Below are 24971 nucleotides of genomic sequence, written 5' to 3'. Positions count from 1 at the left end.
CAAGAACTTCTGTAGATGCTGGAAATCCAGAGCAATACAAAATGCTGGAGGAACTCGGCAAGTCTGATAAAGGGTCTTGTCCTGAAGCATCAACTGTTCACTCCCCTCCATAGATACTGCCTGACCTGCCGAGTTCCTCTAGCCTTGTGTGTGTGTGTGTGTGTGTGTGTGTGTGTGTGTGTGTGTGTTGCTGCTGATCTAAGTAAATAGTATATGCTCAAAGGACTGAACATAGAACATTACTGTGGTGGGTGCATGGAATGCCCTGCCAGAGGAGATGGTAGAGGCAGATACATTAGGGACATTTAAGACACTAGACACATGGATGATGGCGAAATAGAGGGTTATGTGGGAAGGAAGGGTTAGATTGATCTTAGAGTAGTTTAAAGGGTTAGCAAAACATTGTAGGCTGAAGGGCCTGTACTGTGCTGTAATATTCTATCTTGTATGTGGCAGGAAACCAGAGCACCTGTGGAGGAACATGCAAACTCCACACCGTCAGCACTGGAGGTTGGAATGGAGCCCAGGCCACTGGAGTGCTGTGGCTGTAACATTAACTGCTGTGCCATCCGTACACCCCAGGCAGAGCCCATTAGTGTACAGTATTAGAAATAGTCCTTTACTTTTCCAATCATCAGCAAATGGATCCCATTGTAAAATTGGAATAGGACTGTTTAAATGAATAGTTTCAAAATCCAATTAGTGTATGTGAAGATAGTTAAATTCTCTTTTTGCCCTTTGTTCCCTCCCTTGATTCTCCGATTGAGATTTCTGCTGCCTATATATAGTTAAGAAGAACTATTGCTGAAGGTGACCATTTGTAGGTCATACAGCACAGAAACAAGTCCTTCTGCTCACTGCGTCTTTGCTGACCCTTTGGCCCAACCACACTATTAATGTTTGCTATGGTGGTACCTTCTATGTGTTGCTTACTCTAAAATTCCTGCCTAAATTCCTCTTGTATTTACGCAATGCTTCTGAGTGTAAGCTTGTTAGGGGGCAAACCCTTATTGCTCTTCACGGTGAGGTTAGGCACCTCTAATAATCTGCAGTTTTTCTTCTTGTTTCTGTTAGGTTGGACAGTGTTTAATGAGGTTGATAATCTAAGCAGTGAACACAATGGCTCACTGGGTGAGCGACGGGTAAGAACCCCCTGCTTTATTTGCAACCCTTGTAATACATATGGTTCTGTGTTAAATAGTCCTTAACTTGTGGAACTGTTTTTCATTCTATAAACCGTGGTGGTATTTGTACAATACACACTTTCATGCCTTTGGTCTTTCTGTTTCTTATATCAGAAATGGTAGTTGAACTGTTTGGGTGGCAGGGTGGAGATATGTCTCTACCAAAGGAGGTGTAAGGCACTCCTTCCCTCCACTAGCCTGCAGGTCACCCTTGGACAAGGTGTAGCACCTGCTTCGCCCCCCGATCAGGGTCACGTGAAACCATGGGAGCAGATGGTGGATGGTTGTATGAGCAGCCGGTGCAGATCACAAGTGCTGGTTATGCGACCACTGACGCCAGGCAGACGATCTCTGAAATGTATTGATAATGGCTGGGGTCACCTATCTTGTAAAGACACTGCCCAGAAGGTGGCAATGCCAAATTGCTTCTGTGGAAAAAATTGCCAAGAACAGTCATGGTCATGGAAAGATCATGATCACCCATGTCGTGCAACACAGCACATGGTGATGACGACAAGCAGAATCAGAACCAGGTTTATTGTCACTGATGTTAGTTGTAAAATTTGTTGTTTTGTAGCAGCAGTAGTACAGAGCAGGCATAACAAATTACTATTAGTTACTATAAAAAGTAGGTATGGCTGCTTCATTAGGTACCTCCTGAATGTCTACGGCCTTCTGCTGTTGTAGTTCATCCACTTTTAGTGTTGAGGAAACAGGTGGGCTGCAGAAGGGCTTAGACCAGTGGTCTCCAAGCACTGGGCCGCGGACCGGTACCGGGCCGCAAAGCATGTGCCACCAGGCCACGAGGAAACGATGTGATTTGGCGATATGAAACGACATGAGTCAGCTGCACCTTTCCTCATCCCTGTCACGCACTGTTGAATTTGAACACCCCCCCGCCCCCCCGCCCCATCGGCCGGTCCGCAAGAATATTGTCAATATTAAACCGGTCCGCGGTGCGAATAAGGTTGGGGACCCCTGACTTAGACAGATTAGGAGAATGGGCAAGAGAGTGGCAAATGAAATACAATATTGGAAAATGTATGGTCATGTACTTTGGTACTAGAAATAAATGTGCATATTTTTCTAAATGGGGAGAAAATCCAAAAATCTGAGGTGCAAAGGGACTTGGAAGTCCTCTGCAGAACACCTTAAAGGTTACCTTGCAGGTAGAGTCGTTGGTGTGGAAGGCAAATGCTATGTTAGCTTTCATTTCAAGAGGTCTAGAATACAAGAGCAGGGATGTGATGCTGAGGCACTGGTAAGGCCTCACCTTTAGAATTGTAAACAGTTCTGGGCTTCTCATCTAAGAAAATATGTACTGGCATTGGAGAGGGTTCAGAGGAGGTTCACAAGGATGATTCTGGGAATGAAAGGGTTATCATAAGAGGAACGTTTAATAGCTCTGGGTCTGTACTTGCTGGAAATTAGAAGTAATGGGGGAGGGGATCTCATTGAAACCTTTCAAATGTTGAAAGGCCTAGTCAGAGTAGATGAGGAAAGGATGTTTTCCATGGTGGGGGAGTCTAGGACAAGAGGGCACAGCCTCAGGATAGAGGATGTCCATTTGAAACAGAGATGTGGAGAAATTTCTTTAGCCAGAGGGTGGTGAATTTGTGGAATTTGTTACCACAGGCAGCTTTGGAGGCCAGGTTGATGGTTGTGTTTAAGGTAAAACTTGATGGATTCTTGATTGGACATGGCACCAAAGGTTATGGGGAGGAGGCTGGGGAATGGGGCTGAGGAGGGAAAAAAGATCAGCCATGATTGAATGGCAGAGCAGACTCGATGGGCCAGATGTCCTAATTCCGCTCCTATGTCTTATGGTAATAAAGGTTGGGGACCCCTGGTGTAGAGACTGTTGTGAGTGAAAATCCCAGGAGATCAGCAGTTTATTACATGACTAATGTAATAAACAAATGTAATGGTCCTCTAAATGTCCCATTGACCCTTTTGATTGGCTATCACAAACTGTTATGTCCATTGTTCCTGCAGCTTTGTCTTTGTTGTAACCTCTTTCCCAGTTCCTAGAAAGGTTAACTCTGAAAAGTTATATCTTCTTCTGATGCAGCCTCACCTGTTGAGTATTTCCAGTCATTTTATTTCGGATTCCTGCTGTCTGCATGTTTTTGATTTTTGTGTAATGTCCTTCCCTACCGCAGGTGTCAGGTTGAGAGCAGTACCCGAGCTTGCTTTGTCTAATGGTCTTTTACTTTCTCTTTTTCCTGCCAGATGTCTGAATCGGGAGGGGACAGTGGATGTCCCAGTGAGCGGAGGAGTGAACTGGATGGGGAGTTGGCAGACCGGGTAATAAACAACATTTCCCTGTAATGGAGAGATAATGAGAGGGTTTGATGGGGTAGACAGAGAGAAAAGGAGGTGGGTGCTCCAGAGCTAGAGGGCGTCAGTGGAAGGCACATCCAGTGGGATGTTCAGAAGAGTCCAGAGGAGGATCACAAGAATGATCCTGGGAATGAAAGGGGTAACATACGAGGAGTGTTTGATGGCTCTGGGCCTGTACTTGCTGGAATTCAGAAGGATGGAGGGGGCGGGGGTTCTCATTAAAACCTATCAAATATTGAAGGGCCTAGATAGAGTGGACATGGAGAGGATGTTTGCTATAGTGAGGGAGTCTAGGACCAGAGGGCACAGCCTCAGAATAGAAGGACGCCCCTTTAGAACAGAGTTGAGGAGGAATTTCTGTAGCCAGAGGGTGGTGAATCCGTGAGCTTTATTGCTGTAGATGGCTGTGGAGGCAAAGTAATTGGGTATATTTAAAGTTAAGGTTGATAGGTTTGTGATTAGTCAGGGCATCAAAGATTACGGGGAGAAAACAGGAGACTGGAGTTAAGAGGGATAGTAAATCAGCCACAGTTGAATGACAGAGCAGAGTTGATGGGCCAGAAGGCCTAATCCTTGTGCTATGTCTTCTGGTCTTGGTGCAGGCAGAGAGAGGAAGGAATGTGGAAGTTGACGATTTGGCCAGACAGGATAAGCTCGTGTTGGAGAAAGGAATGAAAGGAGCTGCTGAAGGTTGTGATGAAATGGGGGCAGGAGGAGATATCAGCACAAAACAGTCACCAGATGACCACCACCTGCTTTGTCTTTCCTGCACTCTCCTGTGCTGACCATGCCAAACTTCCTTAGCAGGGACCAGCCACAGGAGTGTGCAGCACAGACGGGAAGGAAACCGGTTATGTTGTCTGGCTGGTCTCTACTGGCAACGACGCAGAACCAAAGGAGTGTCAACCAGCGATAGAAACCTGCCACTCTATGACCATAAGACTTAAGAACAGAATCGGGCCATTTGGCCCATTGAGTCTGTTCTGTCTCAGATCCTAGGGTCCCTTCAGCACCTTTCTTTGTTGAGGCTGTTAAAGAAACAGGTAGAGCAGACTCGTTGTGCTGGATGACCTAATTCTGCTCCTATGTCTGTGGTCTGCATGTGTGCAGAGCTAACTCAGCTGGGGTATGGAGTTAGCTCACTCAGCTAACTGAGTTCATGTATGGACATGAAGGCTGACTGATCCATTTGTCCCAAACCTTGGAAACTCGTTCTCTTGTTCTGTAAAATGACGCGACTGCTCAGGATAGTTAGCACTGGTGTGAACTTTTGCTACTATTTATATCATCACAGAAGTGCTGACTGTTCACCAGATATGCAGCAAATGTCATGTGGAGTTGGAGGCTACCATAGACACTTAGTATTTAAGTTATAGAATTATACAGCACAGCTCAGGTCTCTGCCCATGAAAATGTGCCAACCCTTTGACTAATCTAAGGTCAATCTAATCATTCCCTCCCACAAAGCCTTCCATTTTCCTTTCATCCCTGTGTCTATCTAAGACTCTTGGATGCCTCTACCACCATTCCAGCAATGTGGTCCAGGCGTCCACCCCTCTCAGTGTTTAAAAAAGAAAGATGGGAGGTGTATGGAGGGTTATGTTGTACATGCGAGCTGATTGGACTAGGCAGAATAACAGTTCAGCACAGACAGGATGGGGCGAATGGCCAGTTTCTGTGCTACAGTGCTCTACCTTTGACATCCCTCTACACTTTCCTCCGAAAACCTTAAAATTATGCATACTCGTATTAGCTATTTCCATCATGGGAAAAGGCGCTGGCTCTCTACTTTATCGATGCCTCTTGTCCAGCTCTGTCAAGTCGCATCTCATCCTCCTCCTCTCTAAAGACCTATCTTGCGCAACCTGTTCTATAATGAAGTGCCCAGAAATGAACACCATACTCCAAGTATGGTCTAACCGGAGTTTTGTAGGGCTGTAACATTACCTCACAGTTCTTGAACTCATCCCCTGTGTTGTGAAGTCCAACACAACATGCGCATAATTCCACTCAAATCTATCTCTGAGTCTGATGTCACTGCCACCTGTGATGTTTTGCTTTATAATTCCTCTTAGGTAAACTCAAATGTGCGAAGGTATTGTGAATCTGATGAAGACAGTATCCGGCGGGTATGTAGAGCATTACGGTTATTCTTCAATGTCTATTCTGACCTTTGTTGGGTTCATTCCAGTGTGCTGTATTTCTTTCATAATTGTCTATGGTTTTATTTCTTAACATTCTTTCCTTCTGATTGTTGTTTGATCAGGGAAATGCGAGGCCCAGTGTGTGCCAGTCCTTAAACATCCTCAAACCCAGCCATAGGACTCTGCCGGTGACCATGCATGGCAGCTTGATCTTTTGCCTTCTGTTTGTGCTTTTTGTTGATATTGCATGGTGTACACGGCGTGCAGATAGCTTGTCTGCTTTTACTGCACCACTTGCAGGTTTGGCTCCTGTCTGAACACAAAAAAAAAAACTGGCCCAGGGGCCTGAGTTCCCCAGTTTGGACCATGTTCAGGAACAGTTAATACCTTACCACCATCAGGCTCCTGAATTGGCGTGGATAATTTCACTCACCACAACTCTGAACTGATTCCACAACCCTATAGACTCACTTACAGGGACTTTTTACAACTCATCTTCTCAGTATTTTTGTTTACTTGCACAGTTTGTCTTCTTTTGCACATTGGTTGTCCACCTTTGTTTACATATTTTTTTGTAAATGCCTGTGAGAAATTGAATCTCAATGTAGTACATGGTAACATGTTGGTTCTTTGATAATAAATTTACTTTGAACTTTCAGCTCTCTCTTTAAATGGCCCCTGTGATCCAGTCTCCATAACTTTCTGAAGTCGAGAATTCCAGCGATGCAATTCCCTCTGCAAAACGTAATTTCTGTGCACCTCAAATTTAAAAGATCGCTCCCTCTTTTCTCTGTTCATAAGACAGGAGCAGAGTTAGGCCATTTGGCTCATTGAGTCTGCTCTGCCATTCCATGGCTGATTTATTATCTCTCCCCCCCCCCCCCCATAACCTTTGATGGTCTGACTAATCAAGAACCTATTAACCTCTGCTTTTTAAATGTTTTCACTGACTTGGCCTCCACAGCCACCTGTGGCAACGAATTCCTCAAATTCACCCAACTCTGGCTTAAAAAATTCCTCATCTCTGTTCTAAAGTGATGTCCTCGTATACTGAGGCTATGCCCTCTGCTCCTAGATTCTCTTACTACAAGAAACGTCCTCTTTCAATATTCAATAGGTTTCAATGAGATTCCCCATCATTCTTCTGTACCCCAGCGAGTACAGGCCCAGAGCCATCAAATACTACTATGAACCTCCTCTGGACCCTCCCCAATGCTAGCATATCTTTTCTTAGATAAAAGGCCCAGAACTGCTCATGATACTCCCAAGTGCAGTCTAACCAATACCTTGTATAGCCTCAGTCACACATGTATTGTCTTCCAGCCCCAGGACCGGCTGTCTTCTCTGGCCACCAGCCTGCAACATTTCTCCCTCCTCTGGTGTTTGTCCTTCGTCAAGAGACCTTCCATCACTCTCCATCCCCATATCCATGTCTGACGAAATGGTCTGTGGGACTGTTACTCGCAACTGGGGGGAAAATGGATGGCACTGGTTAGCGTGCACATTTATCCCTTCTGCTCTGCCTGTGTAGTCTAACACAGGGACTGAACATAGCTGGAACTGTTTGGGTTTAACTTGGAAACACAGTGTCAAGGTTATAATAAATTTATAATCAAAGAACGTGTATGTCACCATACGCTACCTTGAGATTCATTTTCTTGCAGGCATTTACAGGAAAATAAAGAAATATATATATTTAAGACAGAGTTGATAGATTCTTGACTGGTCAGAGCATGAAGGGATATGGGAAGAAGGCCGGAGATTGTGGCTGAGAAGAAAATGGATCAGCCATGATGAAATGGCAGAGCAGACTTGATGTGCTGAATGGCCTAATTCTGCTTCTTTGTCTTATGGTCTGATCACAAAGAGTTTATGAAAAGCTATAAGTAAACAAAGACTGACAAACAACCAATGTGCAGAAGAAGACAAATTGTGCAAATTTAAAAACAATACTGAGAACATGAGTTGTTTGTAGAGTCTTTGAAAGTGAGTCTTTAGGTTGTAGAGTCAGTTCATTGTTGAGGTGAGTGAAGTTATCTAAGCCAGTTCAGGAGCCTGATTGTTGAAGGATAATATCAGGTCTTGAAGTTGGTGGTGTGAGACTTAAGGTTCCTGTACTCCCTGTCCAATGGCAGTAGTGAGAAGAAAGCATGAGTTAGATGATGGGGATCTTTGATAATGGATGCTGCTTTCCTGTGACAGCACTCCTTGTAGTTTTGCACAATGGTGGGGAGAGCTGTGCCTTTGGTGGGCTGGACTGTATCTACCATCTTGTGTAGACTTTCCATACATAGCCAGCTTGAGGCAATTGCTAAGTAACTAGTTCAGCGCTGCTCTATTTGTATGCAGATGTGATTTTTGACAATGGTCTTTGCACAGAGCGCACTTGGTAAAGAAGTAGTTTGTGTGTTAAACCTGCTGGGCAAGTGCTGCACCTTGAGCCTGTTGTCGGTGTGCAGACTGACCTGCTTCAAAGACAGCACACTGATGTATAACCTATGTTTTGTTATGAAGGATCACCATAACGAAGACAAGTGGAACCATTACCACTCCTCCAGAGCTCACTCGCACTGGCCTTCATGCGTGGCTGTTGAGGTGCAGCGACTTAATGCCTTCAAACAGGAAAAGAAAATTGGGAAGTCCATTCTGGGCAAGGTACGTCCAATGGTGGGGATCTCCCCTACAGTATGCTTTTCCGACTTAATTTATAGATTGAGTCAGTGGTGAGGAAGCAAATGTGATGTTAGCATTCATTTCAAGAGGACTAGAATATAAAAGCAAGGATGTAATACTGAGGCTTTATAAGGCACTGGTGAGGCCTCATTTGGAATATTGTGAGCAGTTTTGGGTCCCTTATGTTATGGGGAGGGAACGTCGAGGGAATGTGGACTCAGACCATGAGAGGCCTGCATCGGGCATTTTCATGCTTTACAAGGTGCAGATTGGAAGTCTGTGTGGGGCACCACTCCTCACATAGACTAGAGCAATGTGTGATTAAGTTCCTTGCTCAAGGACACAAACATGCTGCCACAGCTGAGGCTCGAACTAGTGACCTTCAAATCACTAGAGGAGTGCCTTAACCACTTGGCCACGTGCCCAACACAACGTGCCCACGTTCCCCTATGTTAGAAATGATGTGCTGACATAGGGGTCAAAGGAGGTTCACAAAAACAATTCCAAGATTGAGAGGCTTATCATATAAGAAGTGTTTGATGGCTCTAGCCTGTACTTGGTGGAATTTAGAAGAATGAGGGGGGATCTCACTGAAACCCATTGAATGTTGAAAGGCTTGATAGAGATGGTGTGGAGAGGATGTTTCCCATGGTGGTCTTGTGGACTCATGGCACTTTAACATCAGCACTCCGTACTTGGTAAATCACAGTGCCAGTAGGTAGAACATAGAACACTACAGCACAGTACAGTCCCTTTGGCTCTTTGGGAGTCTAGGACCGGAGGGCACAGCTTCAGAATAGGGTGATGACTACTTAGAACGGAGATGAGGAGGAATTTCTTCAGCCAGAGGGTGGTGAATCTGTGGAATTCTTTGCCACAGGTGGCTGGGGAGGCCAAGTCTTTAGGTATATTTAAGGCAGAGGTTGATGGATTCTTGATTAGTCAGAGCATGATGAGATACGGGGAGAAGGAAGGACATTGGGCCTGAGAGGGAAATGGATCAGCCATGATAAAATGGCAGGGCAGACTCGATGGGCCAAATGGCCTTATTCTGCTCCTATATTTTATGGTCTTTATGGACATGGAATATTGGCAGCTTCCAAATCCCTTATCAATTGCTGCACTGCCATAGCTTCAGGATATAGAACTCATTAAAATCTGCCTCATTAACCAAGGTTTGGCTGCATTCAAGTATCTCTGCGGCTGAGTGTCTAAAGTTTAGAGACAGATTGCCGATGCTGGAACCTGGAGTAACAATGTAGTGGATGAGCTCAGCAGGTAGAGCAGCATCTGTGGGGAAGGGAACAAAATTGCTGACTTTATTCTGCATTAACTCACAGACCCCTACACCAGACTTCCAGCTGAGAGCAGTACTGGGATCCAGCTGTTTGCTCATTCCCTATATCTGATGGGCTGGGGTGAAGGGGCCTTGGCTTTCGGACTTCTTCCACTCTCACGGTAATGGAGAGGGTAAGAGGTGATGGATTCCACATACTGTCTCTACGTCTGACTGGACATTGTAAAATCAGGTGACCTGATGAACGGTCTCGGCCCAAAACATTGACTGTATATTCCATATTCCTCTGCATAGATGCTGCCTGATTTGCTGAGTTCCTCCAGCATTTTGTGTGTGTTGCTCAAGAAAATTAACTATCCTACACCCTAATCCAGCAGCCCTCGACTCATGTAGGTGATTCTGACCGTGGTCCTGCTGCCCTGAGAACCCCCATCCCCTGTTCTCTGTCTTGCCTCCCAGCTCTCTGTGACTCTCAGGGTAACAGTTCTGTTGCTTGTATAGGTGCACCTAGCCATGGTACGGTACCACGAGGCAGGCCGCTTCTGTGAAAAGCTGGAGGAGTGGGACCGTGAGTCTGCCGTCTTCCACCTCGAGCACGCTGCGCTCTGTGGGGAGCTGGAAGCCATCGTTGCCCTGAGTCTTATCTACCTGCAGTTACCCCACCACATCCTGACTGACGTCACTGTGGAGGTACGTCCGGCGATCTGCCTGTGATGTCTGTATCAATGGGTTTGTCATAGATGGTCACACAGCCCAGAGACAGGCCAATTGGCCTATCTTGTCCATGCGGAGCATGTTGTCTTGAGCCTACCCCATTTGTCTCTAAACCTTTCCTGTCTAATTAATTAATTGCCCATTATGCCGCCGGATTTAGGGCAGCAATGAAGGTCCTCCATCTCTCTCTCTCTGTCCTTGGCCACATGGAAGGATTCTTCATTGCTGTTTCCGTAACAGTTTTACCAGTCAGGGTTGTTAGCCCTGAGCTGAACCCCTGAACCTGGAGGACCGGTAGACCGCTCTTAGTCTGTCCTCTACCATTTGACCTGCTAAGAGTTAAAGCATAAAGCCCTGACTCCAGCCAACGTAGCTCTCCAGCTTACTGAGGCACACAAGCCTCCAAACCACAACAAGGTTGTGATCCTCTTGGAGGTCTCCTATCTGTGGATCTGTCCAAATGTCTTACATTTATTTTCCACACGTACATCGAAACATAGAGTCAAATGCATTGTTTGCATCAACAGCCATCACACTTAAAGGATGTACAGCGGACAGCCCCAAGTGTCGCCACACAATCCAGCACCATGCCCACTGTGCTCAGCAGAAAATGAGCAACAAAACAAAATAATAACAGCAAGTCCATTTCCTCTTCCCACCCATGCACTCATTAAATGTTGTAATTGTACCCACCATGATTTCTGGCCAAAGGGCCTGGTTCTGGCGGTACTTTTCTGTGACTGTATTACACCTCTGTCACTCCTCCTGGCAGCTCATTCCATATAACCTCCGCCCTTGGAGGTTCAACTTGCTCCTTGGGTCCCCTTTAAATCTTTAACCTCTCACTGTAAACCACTCTGGCTATAGACCCCCCCCCCCATGGAAAAAGATCAGCTTTATTTGTCACATGCACTGTACGACGAAACATACAGTGAACTGTGTGGCTTGCATCAAATCAAATCAATGAGGATTGTGCTGGGCAGCCTACAAATGTTGCCATGCTCCCACCAACATAACTTGCCCACAGCTTACTAACCCTAACGTTCTGTAGAATGTGGGAGGAAACCGGAGCACCCAGCGGAAACCCATGCAGTCCCAGTGAGAACATACAAACTCCTCACAAATAGTGGCAGGAATCGAACCCTGACTGGGGTTCACTGGCACTGTAAAGCGATGCATTAACCACTACACTACTGTGCCACTCATTGCTGTGACCATGCCCCTTTTCTATGCCCCTCATGATTTTATAAATCTCTATAAGGTCACATTCAAAGGTGTTCAGATTGGTGGCTTAATTGGCTGCTTGCTGTAAATTGCACCCTAGTTTATAGGTGAGGAGTGGAATCTGGGGGAGTTGTTGGGAGTGTGGGATTAGTGTGATAAATGTGTGCCTGATGACTGGTGTAGACGGAAGGATGTAATTCTGTGCTCTGATCCTCTGAATGTTTATAACTCGGTGACTGATGTGTCTCTGACTCTGGCATGTGTGGGCAGGACAGTGACGAGCACCGAAAGGTTGGCTTTGACTACCTGCTGATGGGTGCGGAAGCAGGGGATCGTCCGTCCATGATTCGTGCAGCTCGAGCCTTCGACACTGGAGTCAGCCTTGGTCCCGACCGGTACGTGACCCTCTCCCTCCCCCCACACAGTCAGGCTTGGAAGGCAGCAGGGACGTGGAGTGGGTGCTCCTGCCTCGCCGACCTCTTGTGTTGAGGGGTTTCTATCGTGACGGATATGTCAGCTATTGAAGTAGAAAGTGCAGACATGAGATCTGTTCTGATGCTGCTAAATTGGTAAAATAGTTCATTATTGTCACGTACGCAGTGAAAAGCCAGTTTTGCATACTGTTCCTACACGCTGCATCGAGGTAGTACAATGGAAAACAACAACAGAATGTGGAATAAAATGTTAGGTTTCAGAAGAAGTGCAGTGCACAATAAGGTACAAGGTCACAACAAAGTAGATTGTGAGGTCAGAGTCCATCTTGTCCTTCTAGGGCTGCACAGTAGTGTAGTGATTACCAACGCTTTATAATACCAGTGACCTGGGTTCAATTTCTGCCACTGCCTGTAAGGAGTTTGTACGTTCTCCTGTGTGGGTTTCCTCCGGGTGCTCTGGTTTCCTCCCACAATCCAAAGATGTACTGGTAGCTAGGTTAATTGGTCATTGTACATTGTCCCATGATTAGGCTAGGGTTGCTGGGAGGTGTGGCTCAAAGAGCCAAAAGGGCCTGTTCTGTGCTGTATCTCAATAAATAAACAAACAAACAAACAAACAAACAGTGGGGTAGAAGCTGTTCTTGAGCCTGGTGGTATAGGTTGGCCACCACAAATCCAGAACGACTGGGACATGTACAGTGCCTGATTAGTGATTTTGTGGAATCACAGGCAAAAGGATTAAATAAATGAACACCTTGAACCAATTTGATGATCATCTCAACTTTGAAGAATAAGGAAATAAGAAATGACAAATGAAAAACAACTGAAATTTATTGAAGTACAGTACAGACAAAATACCTAACAAGGTATCTGTATTTCCTTACAGGAAGTTGGTTATTGCCACTTCCAAAGCAAAGAGCTGGATTGTACAACTAAGCAGAATTGCATGTCTGAAAGGGGGGTCATGTTTTTTGATTCGCTGTCAGCAAAGAACTATAGCAATTTTTCTTTTTGTTTCTCTATATAGTGGCATGCAAAAGTTTGGGCACCCCTGGTCAAAGTTTTTGTTATTGTGAATAGTTAAGTGAGTAGAAGATGAACTGATCTCCAAAAGTCATAAAGTTAAAGATGAAACATTCTTTTCAACATTTTAAGCAAGATTAGTGTATTATTTTAGTTTTCTACGATTTTAGAGTGGGGAAAGAAAAGGAAAGGAGCACCATGCAAAGGTTTAGGCACCCCAAGAGATTTGAGCTCTCAGATAACTTTTACCAAGGTCTCAGACCTCAGTTAGCTTGTTAGGGCTATGGCTTGTTCACAGTCATCGTTAGGAAAGGCCAGGTTATGCAAATTTCAAAGCTTCATAAATACCCTGACTCCTCAAACCTTGTCCCAATAATCGGCAGCCATGAGCTCCTCTGAGCAGCTGCCAAGCACTCTGAAAATTAAAATAAATGATGCCCACAATCTCAATGGAAAAACATTGAGGAGGGGATACTTCCCATCCCCATACAGGCAATTTTGGCTGATGATAACCTACAAAGGTACATAAATACTATTGATGACCTGTGGGTGAAATGGACTCTTAAAATATAGGAAACTATTATAAAAGAATGTAAACTAGAGGGAGATACAGCAATTCTTAAATGGTGTGCATATAACTCGGATTTAACACCGAATAAACTGGATGCTAGATTTAAGGACTGGACAGCCAAAGAAATAACAGTTCTTTGCAATATAATGAAAGAAGGAACACTGTTCAGTTTTGAAATGCTTAAAGAGAAACACTTATTAGAAAAACAGGACCTTTATCAGTATTTACAGATGCGACTGTATGTTAATAGGATGATTAAAAATGTAACCAAGGCAAGTACATGTTTGGCAGAGCTATTTAGAAAAGCATATGATTCAGATAACAGTAGTAGAATCATTTCAAACGTGTATAAGAGTTCATCAAATCTTAAAACACATTCGACTTCATACATTAAAACAAAATGGGAGAAGGAAGGAGGAATAATTATATCTGAGGAAGAATGGACAATAATATGGAGGTATCAGTGGAAGTGTACCAGTTCACAGAAATGGAGGGAGTTCGGTTGGAAAAACTTGATAAGATATTTTATTACACCCTCTCAGAAATCCCATCATGATAGTAACCTCCCTGTTTGCTGGAGAAATTGTGGAAGTCAAAATGCAAACCATTATCATATTTGCTGGGAATGCCCAGTTATCAAAGACTATTGGAGTGAGATACACAGTGCCCTACAAGACATCTTTAAATGTGAAATACCCTTAAAAAGTAAGACCATATATTTTGGGTATATACGTCAAGAATGGTTGAAAAGAGATAAATATTTAATGAGTATACTGCTGGTGGCTGGTAAAAAGACTCTTACCAGGAAATGGTTATCACAGGAGATCCTAACTTTAAATGCATGGATGGAAATTACAATGGACATTTACAAAATGGAGAAGATAACAGCACTTGTTAATCAAAAGTTGGAACAATTTGATTCATACTGGAAAGAGGTGGGGCAGGCGTGGCAGGGATCATGCAGGTCTACGTGTAAAGTGACTAACTCCTTCCCACAGGGTGCGTGACTGGAAGGAAGCTCTATACTGGTACAATGCCGCTCTGAACATGACAGAGTATGACGAGGGAGGGGAATACGATGGCACGGGGGACGAGCCCAAGTACAGTCTCCTGGCGCGAGAGGCAGAGATCCACATGACGGGGGGGTTTGGTGTCGAGCCGGATCCACAGACAGCAGGTAAACTTCTCCCCTGGACCACAGCCTTCTCTTTGCTTGTGTCCTGTCCCCTCCTTTATACTCCGTACACCGCTGCCCATGCACTGACGTTGGAGAAACTTAGACCGCATGGCCCTTCGGCCCAGCTTGTCTGTGCTGACCACAGTGCCTACCCGAGCCAGATTGAGGCACCTACATTTGGCCCGTATTCACTAAACCGTCTCCTGCACTCAACGATTCAGGCATGGCTTCTTCTCTCCACCATCAGATTTCTACATGGACCTCAGTATTCCTCTCTGTGTCTGTGCATGTACTGCTGCTGCAAAACAACAAATTTCACGACGTATGTCAGTGATATTAAACTTGATTCTGATTCAATCCAAAGAAAACAACGCCTCGCCTCAGAGCCTTTGTTTCCGGCAAATCCACGTGTTGGATGCTGGTGTACTTGTCCACTGTGGAGAACAATCAGTGAGGCGCCCGTAATCCATATGGGCCAGTTAACTGATTAATGCACGAGACAGATCAACTGACACAGGCCCTTCGGCACAGCCCATACATGCCAACCAAGCTGCCTACACAAGGTGGTTCTATTTGCCTCCACTCATTCCACATCCCTTTAAACCAGTGTTCCACAGACCCCTCTGTCAATGGTGGGGGTCTATGACACAAGAAAGGTTGGGAACCCCAATCTAAATCTTTCCTATCCATGTACTTGCCCAAAACTCTTTTAAACATTGTAATTGTACCCACCTCCACTGCTTCCTCCAGTGGCTCATTGCATATTCCCACCACCTTCTCGATGGAAAGTTAGCACTCAGATGTTCTTTAAATCCTTCTGCTCTCACCTTGAATCTATTTCCACTAGTTTTAGACTCCCCTACCCTGGGGAGAAGACTGTGACCTTTCACAATATCTGTGCCCCTCATGATTTTATACCCCTCTGTCAGGTCACCCCCTCAGCCTCCTTCACTCCAGTGAAAACAGTCTCAGTCTGTTCATAAACACAAGAGATTCTGCAGATGCTGGAAATCGAGAACAACGCACACAAAATGCTGGAGGAACTCAGCAGGTCAGGCAGCGTCTGTGGAAAAGAGTAAAGAGTTGATGTTTTGGGCCAGGACTCCTTGTCTGGACTGGAAGTGGGGGGGGGGGGGGGGGTGTGGAGAAGCCAGAATAAAGTGGGGGGCCGATGGGGAGGAGGACAAGCTCAGCAGGTGATAGGTGATAAACACGAGAATCTGCAGATGCTGGAAATCAAGAACAACACACACTAAATGCTGGCGGAACTCAGCAGGTCAGGCAGCATGAAGGGAAATTAATAAACGGTCAATATTTTGGGCTGAGACCCTTCCTCAGGACTGATAGGTGAGACCTGGAGAGCTGGGGAATGAAGCGAGAAACTGGGAGGTGAAAGGTGGAAGAGGTAAAGGGCTGAAGAAGGAGAAATCTGATAGGAGAAGGGGTGGACCTTGGGAGAACAGGAAGGAGGATGGGGGGGCCATGGACGTGATGGGCAGGCGAGGAAAAGAGAAGAAGTATGAAAGAATGAGTGGGGAGAAATTACCAGAAGTTAGAGAAATTGATGTTCATACCATCTTGTTTGAGACTACCCAGACAATGAGATGTTGCGTCTACAACCTGAAGATGGCTTAATCGTGACAGTAGAGGAGGCCATGGAACGAAATGTCGGAATGCGAACAGAAAATTGAATTGAAATGGTTGGCCACCAGGAAATCTTGCAGTGGATGGAGTGAAGGTGCTCGACAAAGCATTCCTTCAATCTAAGTTGGGTTTTACCAGTGTAGAGGGGGCTGCAGCGGGCACACCAGATACAGTTGATGATCCCAACATTTTGTGTGTGCGGTCTGGTCTATACAGTCTGTCTTTGCAATTCCAGTCCTGCTGGAGACTCTTTTCACATTCTCCAGCTCACTAAGTTCTGAATGTTTTCTTTGCCCTCCCTTGTCTAATCACATCCTTCGTGTAGTACATTCTCGGGCTCTTACCAGACTGGGGGCAGATGGTGAATTGAATGGGTTGGGTGATGGGTACGGCATCACGCTGTTTCGCTTGTCTAACGTGGGGTTTTGATGCTTTCCGCAGGCGATCTCTTCACCGAAGCAGCAGAGGCAGCCATGGCTAACTTGAAAGGCAGACTCGCCAACCAGTACTACCAGCAAGCTGAGGAGGCCTGGGCCAGGATGGAGGAATGAATTAATGCTTTGCATACTGCTGGGGGCGATTCAGTGACCACTGGCTGTCTTCCCATGTCACCGATGGACCCTTGGGGCCTCCTCCGCTGTCTTTCATTGTGTGATGGATGATGCCTTGGGCTTGTGTGGCTGCTCGTGGTACAGTTAGCACTGGCGTCGTGTGGAGTTTAACAGCACTTTGTATGTATATACTTTGTGTTGGGGCTGTTGCAAAACTTGAACTTTCCTTATGATTAGATGGTAGGGCCAGGATGTGCTTTTTTGACTAAATATATCTATTTTTATTTCGAGATACAGCGTGGAATAGGCCCTTCTGGTCCAACAAGCTGCAGTGTCCAGCAGCCTATCCGGAAGTGAACTCTGAAATGTCCCAAGCTGTAGTTGTGTGCTAACCACTACGCTACATGATGCCCAAATCATAAATGACTTCCTGGTTCTAACATTTACTCTTAAGGAAATTTCCTCATGGTTACTACACGAGCAGTTCTGTCAGTTTTCAGCTCTGGGTTTACAGAAAAGCTATTCTGATAGTAAAGCAGCAGGAAATTACTGAATGTATGTTACCATTTTGCAAAATGAATGTCTGGTGTTGATGATTCAGATTAATTTATCACCCGTTCGTCAGAACATACAGTTAAATGTGTCATTTGGGTTAACAACCAACAGTCTGAGGATGTGCTGGGGGCAGCCTGCAAGTGTCACCACACATTCCAGCACCAACATAGGATGTCCACAATAACAACACAACATACCAGGCAACAACAGTGAAACAAGCCCTGCTCTTTTCTTTTCCTTTCTCTCTCTGCCTTTCTCTCTCTCTCTCTCACTCTCACTCTCTCTCTCTCTCTCTCTCTCATACTCTCACACTCTCGTACTCATACACATACTCACACTTACCTCTAACTCCAGGATGACTGATAATAATAGCACTATTAGTTGAGGGAGGGGTATAGATGGGGTAAATGCAAGCAGGCTTTTTCCATTGAGACAGGGCAAGACTAGAACTAGAGGTCTTGGGTTAAGGGTGAAAGGTGAAATGTTTAAGGGAACATCTTCAGTGGAACAAGCTGCCAGGTGGAAGTTCTGGATGCAGAAGTTTGGATAAACTGGTGGATGGGTATGGAGGGATATGGTTTAGGTGTGCATCAATGGGAATAGGCTGAGTAACAATTCGGCATGGACTAGGTGGGTTGAAGGGCCTGATTCTGAGCTATAGTACAGTATGATTCTAATACTGAGAATAAATTGGGCCATGGGTTCTTTAATGGCTCAGGAGGGGAGTGACTTCACAGTGCTGGGATTCGCCTGAGACGCTCCACTCTACAGAAGGCAGCTACCTTTGTGGTCTGTGCACATTCTGAGTCCCAGGATGACATGACTTATGGACATGGTGACTTCCTACCATTCCAAATGCAGATGTGCTCTGAATTCCTCTTCCAGCTGTGGTTTGGAGCCACTGTCCATAAGGTAAATCCTGCCTTAGAGAACATAAGGCATCCTTTTTAATCTACTCTAAGATCAATCTAACTCTTCTCTCCCACTTTGCCTTCCATTTTTCTATCATCCATGTGCCTAACTAAGAATTTCTTAAGTGTCCCTAATGTACCTGCCTTTATCACCACCCCTGGCAAGGTGTTCCACACACTCACCATTCTCTCCGTAATAAAAAAAAATCTACCTCTGGCATCTAGCCTGCATACTTTCCTCCAATCACCTTAAAATTATGGCACCTTATGTTAGCAATCACTGCTCTGGCTGTTTTTTCTCTCCCCCCTCCCTCTTCTCCATCATCTTGTACACTTCTATCGAATCACCTCTCATCATCCTCCAAAGAGAAAAGCCCTAGCTCTCTCAACTAGCCTCATAAGATATGCTCTCCAATCCAGGCAGCATCTTGGTAAACTTCCTGTGCACCCTCTAACACTTCCACATGCTTCCACCTCATGCACCTTAACTATATCAACTTGGACAACAACTTCAAGGATTCATAACCACAAGAGATTCTGCAGATGCTGGAAATCCAGAGCAACACACAAAATGCTGGAGGAGACCAGCAGGTCAAACAATATCTATGGAGAGGAATAAACAGTCAATTTTTGGGCCAAGATTTGGTGAAGAGTATCAGTCCAAAATGTTGGCTGTTTATTCCTCTCCATAGATGCTGCCTTATTTGCTGAGTTCCTCACACATTTTTCTGTAACTTTGAGGGTCTGTGATCTAGGCCCCAAGTTCTATCTGATCCTCCACACTGCTCAGAATCCTGCCATTAACCCTTCCAGTCTGTAATGCGATGGCATTGTTAACAACACCAGCCTGATTTTCTGGATCAAGACTCAGTCCATAGCAGACTTGAAAGCTTGTCCTTGAATAGCTGCATCACCCTCTGAATGTCAAGCACAGTGTTATCATGTTAACTGTTCAGGTAGGGCTGGATGTGTAGCTTCTCAGCCTCATGTACTCGTTGCCTTATTTAAATAAAAGGCCACTCCCTGTCCAAAACCTTGCATGTTTTAACCCTCCAGCCCGAGCCATTGTTAGCTAACCCTCAGAATTTCTGGCTGCACAGTGCGAGCACTTTGTAGTCAGCTTTGTACCATACTTGAGAGCAAGTACCACGAAGAGTAACAGCCGAGGTAGCAGCAGATCCCAAGAAAGCCTGTACTCTTGACCACTGGAAGTAGCTATCGTTAATCTGGAAAGGGGTTCAAAGATACGCACATAGTCATTGAAATTCGATAATCAAAGAGTGAAGTATAAATACGAATAAAATCACGCTGCTGGAAATGGGCAGCAATACAGAGATGAACATCAGCTTGAAAAGAACATCAATTTGGCATTCTGGGATAATCCTATATATTTAGGCATGTTGCAAAATACTAAAAATCTAAATTGTTGGAAATAACATTGGGCAGCAGCTGTGGTGAGGGAAACTGTTTTGGGTCGTTGATCTTTTAAATTGCCATAATTCATGTCTCTTCAGTGCTAAGATCAAGAATAATCGTACATTGATGTCAGTCTGGGTTTTACAAAGGGGACAAGTGCCCTTCTGCAAATAGGGACAGGCACTTGTTCCCTAGAAATTTACAGTTTTTGTGTAATATGAATGAGCTTGGTGAGAATAAATTCCTTTTTACTCTTTTCAATTAAGGTGTTTTTATTATCATTACATGTGAAGGTTAAGCTGCAGCTGGAATAGATTTCCAGTTCCTGACTGACCGGCCTAAAGCTTTATGTGGATATGCAAGTGTAGTTCAGATCAGGCAGGATCTGTGAATGGTATTGAGTTGGTGAAGTATAGTCCTCCGGCCACGGGGGAGAGCCCCCCGCGTGTCCGTGCAGTTTGGTCCTCCATTATAGGAGTATGGTGAACGGCAAGGCAGAGGAGCAGAATTTGGCCATTCAGCCCATCGCATCTGCTTCGCCTTTCAATCATGGCTGATTTATTAGCTCTCAACCCCATTCTCAGAATGGCGGTGTTATGCGGTCCTGCAGCCACCAGGACTCCCCGTGCATCCGTGTTCCCGTTTAATTCGGTTCTCCGACCAACAGGAGTTCACTGGTCCGGTGGATTGAGTTATGCAAACCGCCTGCCCTCTGCACCCTGTCTGACTGTGTAATGTGGTCCTCCAGCCGCCAGAGACTCGCGTCCTGCTGTAATGCAAGCCTCCGACCGCCAGGGCCCCCTGTCCAGGTGTAATGTGATCCAGCAGTTGCAAGACCACCACTCCCCGGCCGGTGCAATGCTGTCCTCCGGCCGCCAGGGCCCCTCCCCGTGACGGTGTGCAATGAGCTCCCCCAATCACCAGAGGGACACCGCGTTCAGGAGTAATGCGGTCCTCCGACCGCCAGCAACATCCCGCACCTTCATTTAGTACGGTCTTCCAATTTCCAGAGCCATCCAGCGTCCTAGCATAATACGATTCTCCGACCGCCATATAAATACCGTGAACTGGGGCAATGTGGTTCTCCGACCGCCAGAACCATCCCGCGTCCTGGTGTAATACGGACCTCCGACCGCCAGATATACGCCGTCACCTGGTGTAATGTGGTCCTCCGACCGCCAGCGCTACCACGCGTCCTGGTGTAATGTGGTCCTCCGACCGCCAGCGAGCTTGCGCTGGGGATTGTGGGTAGGAGTCGGGCCCACGTGTCGGCTCCATGGCTGCGGGCGGCCTGAGTCATTTTGCCGGTACCGCCTGAGGGAGTGAGCGGCTGGGGAGCGCGGTGAGTCCGGGGCCGGGAAAAGGGCAGCAGCAGCAGCGGCGGCGGCACAGTGAATCCTCGAGTGTGCGGTGGACAGCGCGGTGAGGCCTAGGCCTTGAGTCTGGTTACAGTAGCGAGCTAGATTAAGACAGATGTCCGTTTCGTGGACTGCCCTGACCGGCGACTTTCTCTCTGTGTCCACTACAGGCTGAGGCCCCTGGTCGTCCTTCCTTTACCCCTGATGAGGCGGTTCCGTTCCCGCGGTGGAAGTGGTCAGCGCGACCCAGGCTCCGCCAGCAGGTAACGGCAACGGCGTCGGTACGGCTGCCGGCGGACAGAATCCCACCGGGCAGCTCTGCATGTGGCACAAACTGGGGTACAGAGGTGGCGTCCCGGTGAATAGGACGGAGAGAGGGAGCCAGCCGTCCCCGGTGAGGAAGGAGGCATGCTGTCCCGGTGGAGAGGGAGGAAAGGAGGTTGGGTTCCGTCCCCGGAGTGGAGGTGGAGGAGGCAGTGTGGGTGCCATCCCCAGTGAAGAGGAGGGAGGGAGGGTGGGTACCGACCCCGGTGAAGAGCAGGAGGGAATATGGGTTTCGTCCCCGGTGAGGAGGAGTGAAGGGGGTTCTGAAACAGTTACTTCCCCCAAAGCTGATCAATGCCTCCTGTTACTAACCCACCCCTCCACTTCCCAAACCAGCACTACTTCGTCATTTCCTGTCGGTCAGCTTATGTGCAGACATTCCTGTGCCTAGTGTCATTTATGGATATGCAATCAATCTCTATATATAGGCTATTTTATGTAGTAATAATTTTGTTCTCCTTTACACTTGTGTGCTGGAAATGACACTAAACATCTTGAGTAAGTGTCAGTTATGGAGCCCAACCCTAACACATGGGAGTTTTTGGATATTAAGCCATGTTTGCTTACTCAAGGCTGCAGCCCCTAAGCAAAGCTGCTCTTGACTTGTTATTGAAGTGTGCACAGAGAGCAAAGCCTTCTCCTCCCCTCTAATCGTCTGTTGTGTTTTCTGAGTCATTCACCTCAGTGAACCTGCAATCCACATACTTCTTGCATGATGTGTTGTCTGTTGTAGCAACGCGCATGAGTATAGACCAGCCTTTAATGTGTTTGTAATATAGGTTGTTTTTCATCTGTTTCTGGAGTCAGCATAAAGGGTGCTTGTGAAGTGTGGAGGTTCAGAGCAATGATTACAGTTGTAGTTGTACAGAAACATGTGGGGAAAAGGCCATTAACATCATAAAGGAACCCACACACCCTGCTTATGGACTGTTTGTCCCAGTCCTACCAGGGTGAAGGTTATGTAGCATCCACACCAGGACCACCAAACTCAAAAACAGTTACTTTCCCCAAACAGTAAGGCTGATCAACACCTCCACCCACTGACCTACTCCAACCAGCAATACTTTATCATTTCCTGATGGAGTCACCTTCTGTACAGACACTCCAGTGTCTAGCATTGCTTTATGGACATACAATCCATAAAGTTCAGTATGACCCCCCAAATTCTCAAGACCTTGTATAGGGGCACCGTTGAGAATATCATAACTGGCTGTATCACTGCCTGGTACGGGAACTGCACCAACCTTGATCGCTGGGCACTGCAGAGAGTGGTACAGACAGCCCAGCGCATCTGTGGATGTGAACTTCTCTCCATTGAGGACATTTACAGCAGCAGGTGTGTAAAGAAGGCCTGGAAGATCATCGGGGACACCAGTCACCCCAACCATAAACAGTGTTAGCTGCTTCCATCTGGCAAACGGTACCACAGCATTAAAGCCAGGACCAGCAAGCGATGGGACAGCTTCTTTCTGCAAGCCATTAGGCTTGTCAATTCACATGTCTGTACATTGCGACGGAGTCATAACGCAATCCGTGTATATAAGCTTGACGAAGGGTCTCGGCCTGAAACGTTGACTGTACCTCTTCCTAGAGATTCTGCCTGGCCTGCTGCATTCACCAGCAACTTTGATGTGTGTTACTTATATAAGCTATCTTATGTATTTATATTTATTGTGTGCTACATCAGATCCAGAGTACAATTATTTCGTTCCCCTTTACGCTTGTGTACTGGAAATGACCTTAAACCAGGGGTCCCCAACCTTTTTTCTGCACCGCGGGCCGGTTTATTATCGACAATATTCTTGCGGACCGGCTGACCCCGGGGGACGGGTGGTAGGATTGCCAACGGACAAGAGTAGCAGTCAAATACGTTGTGTTTACCCCGAGAAAGACTACAATGACCATGAAGCCTTGCGCGGGCACCTGTGTGCGCATGCGTGTATGTGCTGAATTTTTCCTACAAGCGTTTTTGGCGATTTTATTCGGGGGTGTTAATCATGACCGGAATATGGGTGATAAGTGGCTAATACACTCAATTTCGTTTCTAAAAGGGTTTATTTAATATTAAACACACAGCGCATGTTTTCCTCACATGCATATAGTGATAGGTCAATTATCAGGGGAGATTGAAGTAAATGTTGAACGAACTTCCAGTAGAAGTGGTCGAGGCAGTTTCGATATTATCGTTTAAAGTTAAACTGAACAGCTATATGGTCAGGAAAGGAATGGAGGGTTATGGGCTGTGTGCAGGTCGGTGGGATCAGGTGAGAGTAGCGTTCGGCACGGACTAGAAGGGCAGAGATGGCCTCTTTCCGTGCTGTAATTGTTATATGGTTATATAACCATATAAAAATCATTTATAAGTCAATAGCATCATAACATTTTAAGTAACGTTTGGATATTAAACACACAGCACATATTTCCCCCCGTATGAACATACAAAATCATTGCAACACACCAATATCGCTGAATCAGTGGGAGCCCTGGGCTTGTTTCCCTGCAACAAGACGGTGCCATCGAGGGGTGACGGGAGACAGCGATACTCGAAGGGGGTTCCTTATGTCCAGTCTATTCTGCAATTTTATTGGTTGCATTCATTGCAGAGATATGTTGGGAATGGAAGCAATGTTTTCAGTGTTTTCGTGGCTATCTCAGGATGTTCAGCCTTGACTTTGATCCAGATTGCCAGCAGAGATGTTATGTTAAACATACTTTTCAGCCCGCCATCATTTGCAAGCTCGAGGAGTTGATCTCCTTCCCGCGCTGACATTGATGACGCGTGGGTAATGACCGCGTGTGTTCAAGTTCAGCAGTGGGCATGAGAGGGATTGAGGAAAGGTGCAGCTGACTCGTATCGCCAAATCATATTGTTCCTCGCGACCCGGTAGCGCATGCTTTGCGGCCTGGTGGTTGGGGACTGCTGCCTTAAACAATCTAGAATCAGTGAAGATCCCTGTTGGTGAGGTTTGACAGAAGTGTTTTACATCCTGTTATTTCACTCCCGCCCCCACATCCAACTGTTTGCTGCTCTCCCTGGTTTGGTTCTAAACTCTGAGAAAAAGTTGTCTCATTTCTCTACTTTAAAATTAAAGTCCTTCCTTTCTGCTGGTAGAGAGCTGGAAATAGGCTGTTCAGCCCATCTTGTCCATGGTGACTATCCCATCTGCCCATGTTTGTCCCTTTGCTGTCTAAACTTCTCCTTATCCAGATGGATATTGATTGTTGCTAATGTCCCTGCCTCAACCACTGTTTCTGGCAGTTCACCAGCCCTCTGCGTGAAGAAGCAGCCCCAATATCCCTTATCTGTCTCTCGTTTCTGATCTTAAACGTATGGCCTTTTGTTTTTATACCAGCTGTGCAGCAAAAAGACTACATTGTTTCACCATAGCTATGCCCCTCGTGGTCTTGAATACTCATATATACTTTTA

General features: G+C 46.1%; 2 protein-coding genes across 7 annotated transcripts in view; both read left to right on the top strand.

Annotated features, from left to right (window-relative positions):
* Positions 1–20122, top strand: part of eef2k (eukaryotic elongation factor 2 kinase) — a 66272-nt gene extending 46150 nt beyond the window's left edge. For all 4 annotated transcript variants that reach the window (XM_072269169.1, XM_072269170.1, XM_072269168.1 and 1 more), the window contains 8 exons: positions 1075–1142; positions 3417–3491; positions 5603–5656; positions 8186–8326; positions 10143–10331; positions 11850–11974; positions 14606–14784; positions 16870–20122. In XM_072269169.1, coding sequence (XP_072125270.1) covers positions 1075–1142; positions 3417–3491; positions 5603–5656; positions 8186–8326; positions 10143–10331; positions 11850–11974; positions 14606–14784; positions 16870–16979 — 941 coding nt within the window. In that variant the 3' untranslated portion in view covers positions 16980–20122. The remainder of the gene's footprint in view (positions 1–1074; positions 1143–3416; positions 3492–5602; positions 5657–8185; positions 8327–10142; positions 10332–11849; positions 11975–14605; positions 14785–16869) is intronic.
* A 967-nt stretch (positions 20123–21089) lies between these two features.
* polr3e (polymerase (RNA) III (DNA directed) polypeptide E) overlaps positions 21090–24971 on the top strand; it is a 78038-nt gene continuing 74156 nt past the window's right edge. Inside the window, exons 1-2 of one of the 3 annotated variants that reach the window (XM_072269173.1) lie at positions 21090–21203; positions 21390–21482. The gene's annotated coding sequence lies outside the window, so the exon portion shown is untranslated. Of the gene's footprint in view, positions 21284–21389; positions 21483–24971 lie in introns of all 3 variants that reach the window. The other 2 variants (XM_072269174.1, XM_072269175.1) reach the window with 2 other exon arrangements.

This window comes from Mobula birostris, chromosome 9 (genome assembly GCF_030028105.1).
Source record: "Mobula birostris isolate sMobBir1 chromosome 9, sMobBir1.hap1, whole genome shotgun sequence".
Classification (NCBI taxonomy): domain Eukaryota; kingdom Metazoa; phylum Chordata; class Chondrichthyes; order Myliobatiformes; family Myliobatidae; genus Mobula; species Mobula birostris.
Note: the sequence above shows the minus strand (reverse complement) of the source record. Positions and strands in the feature narration are given on the sequence as shown.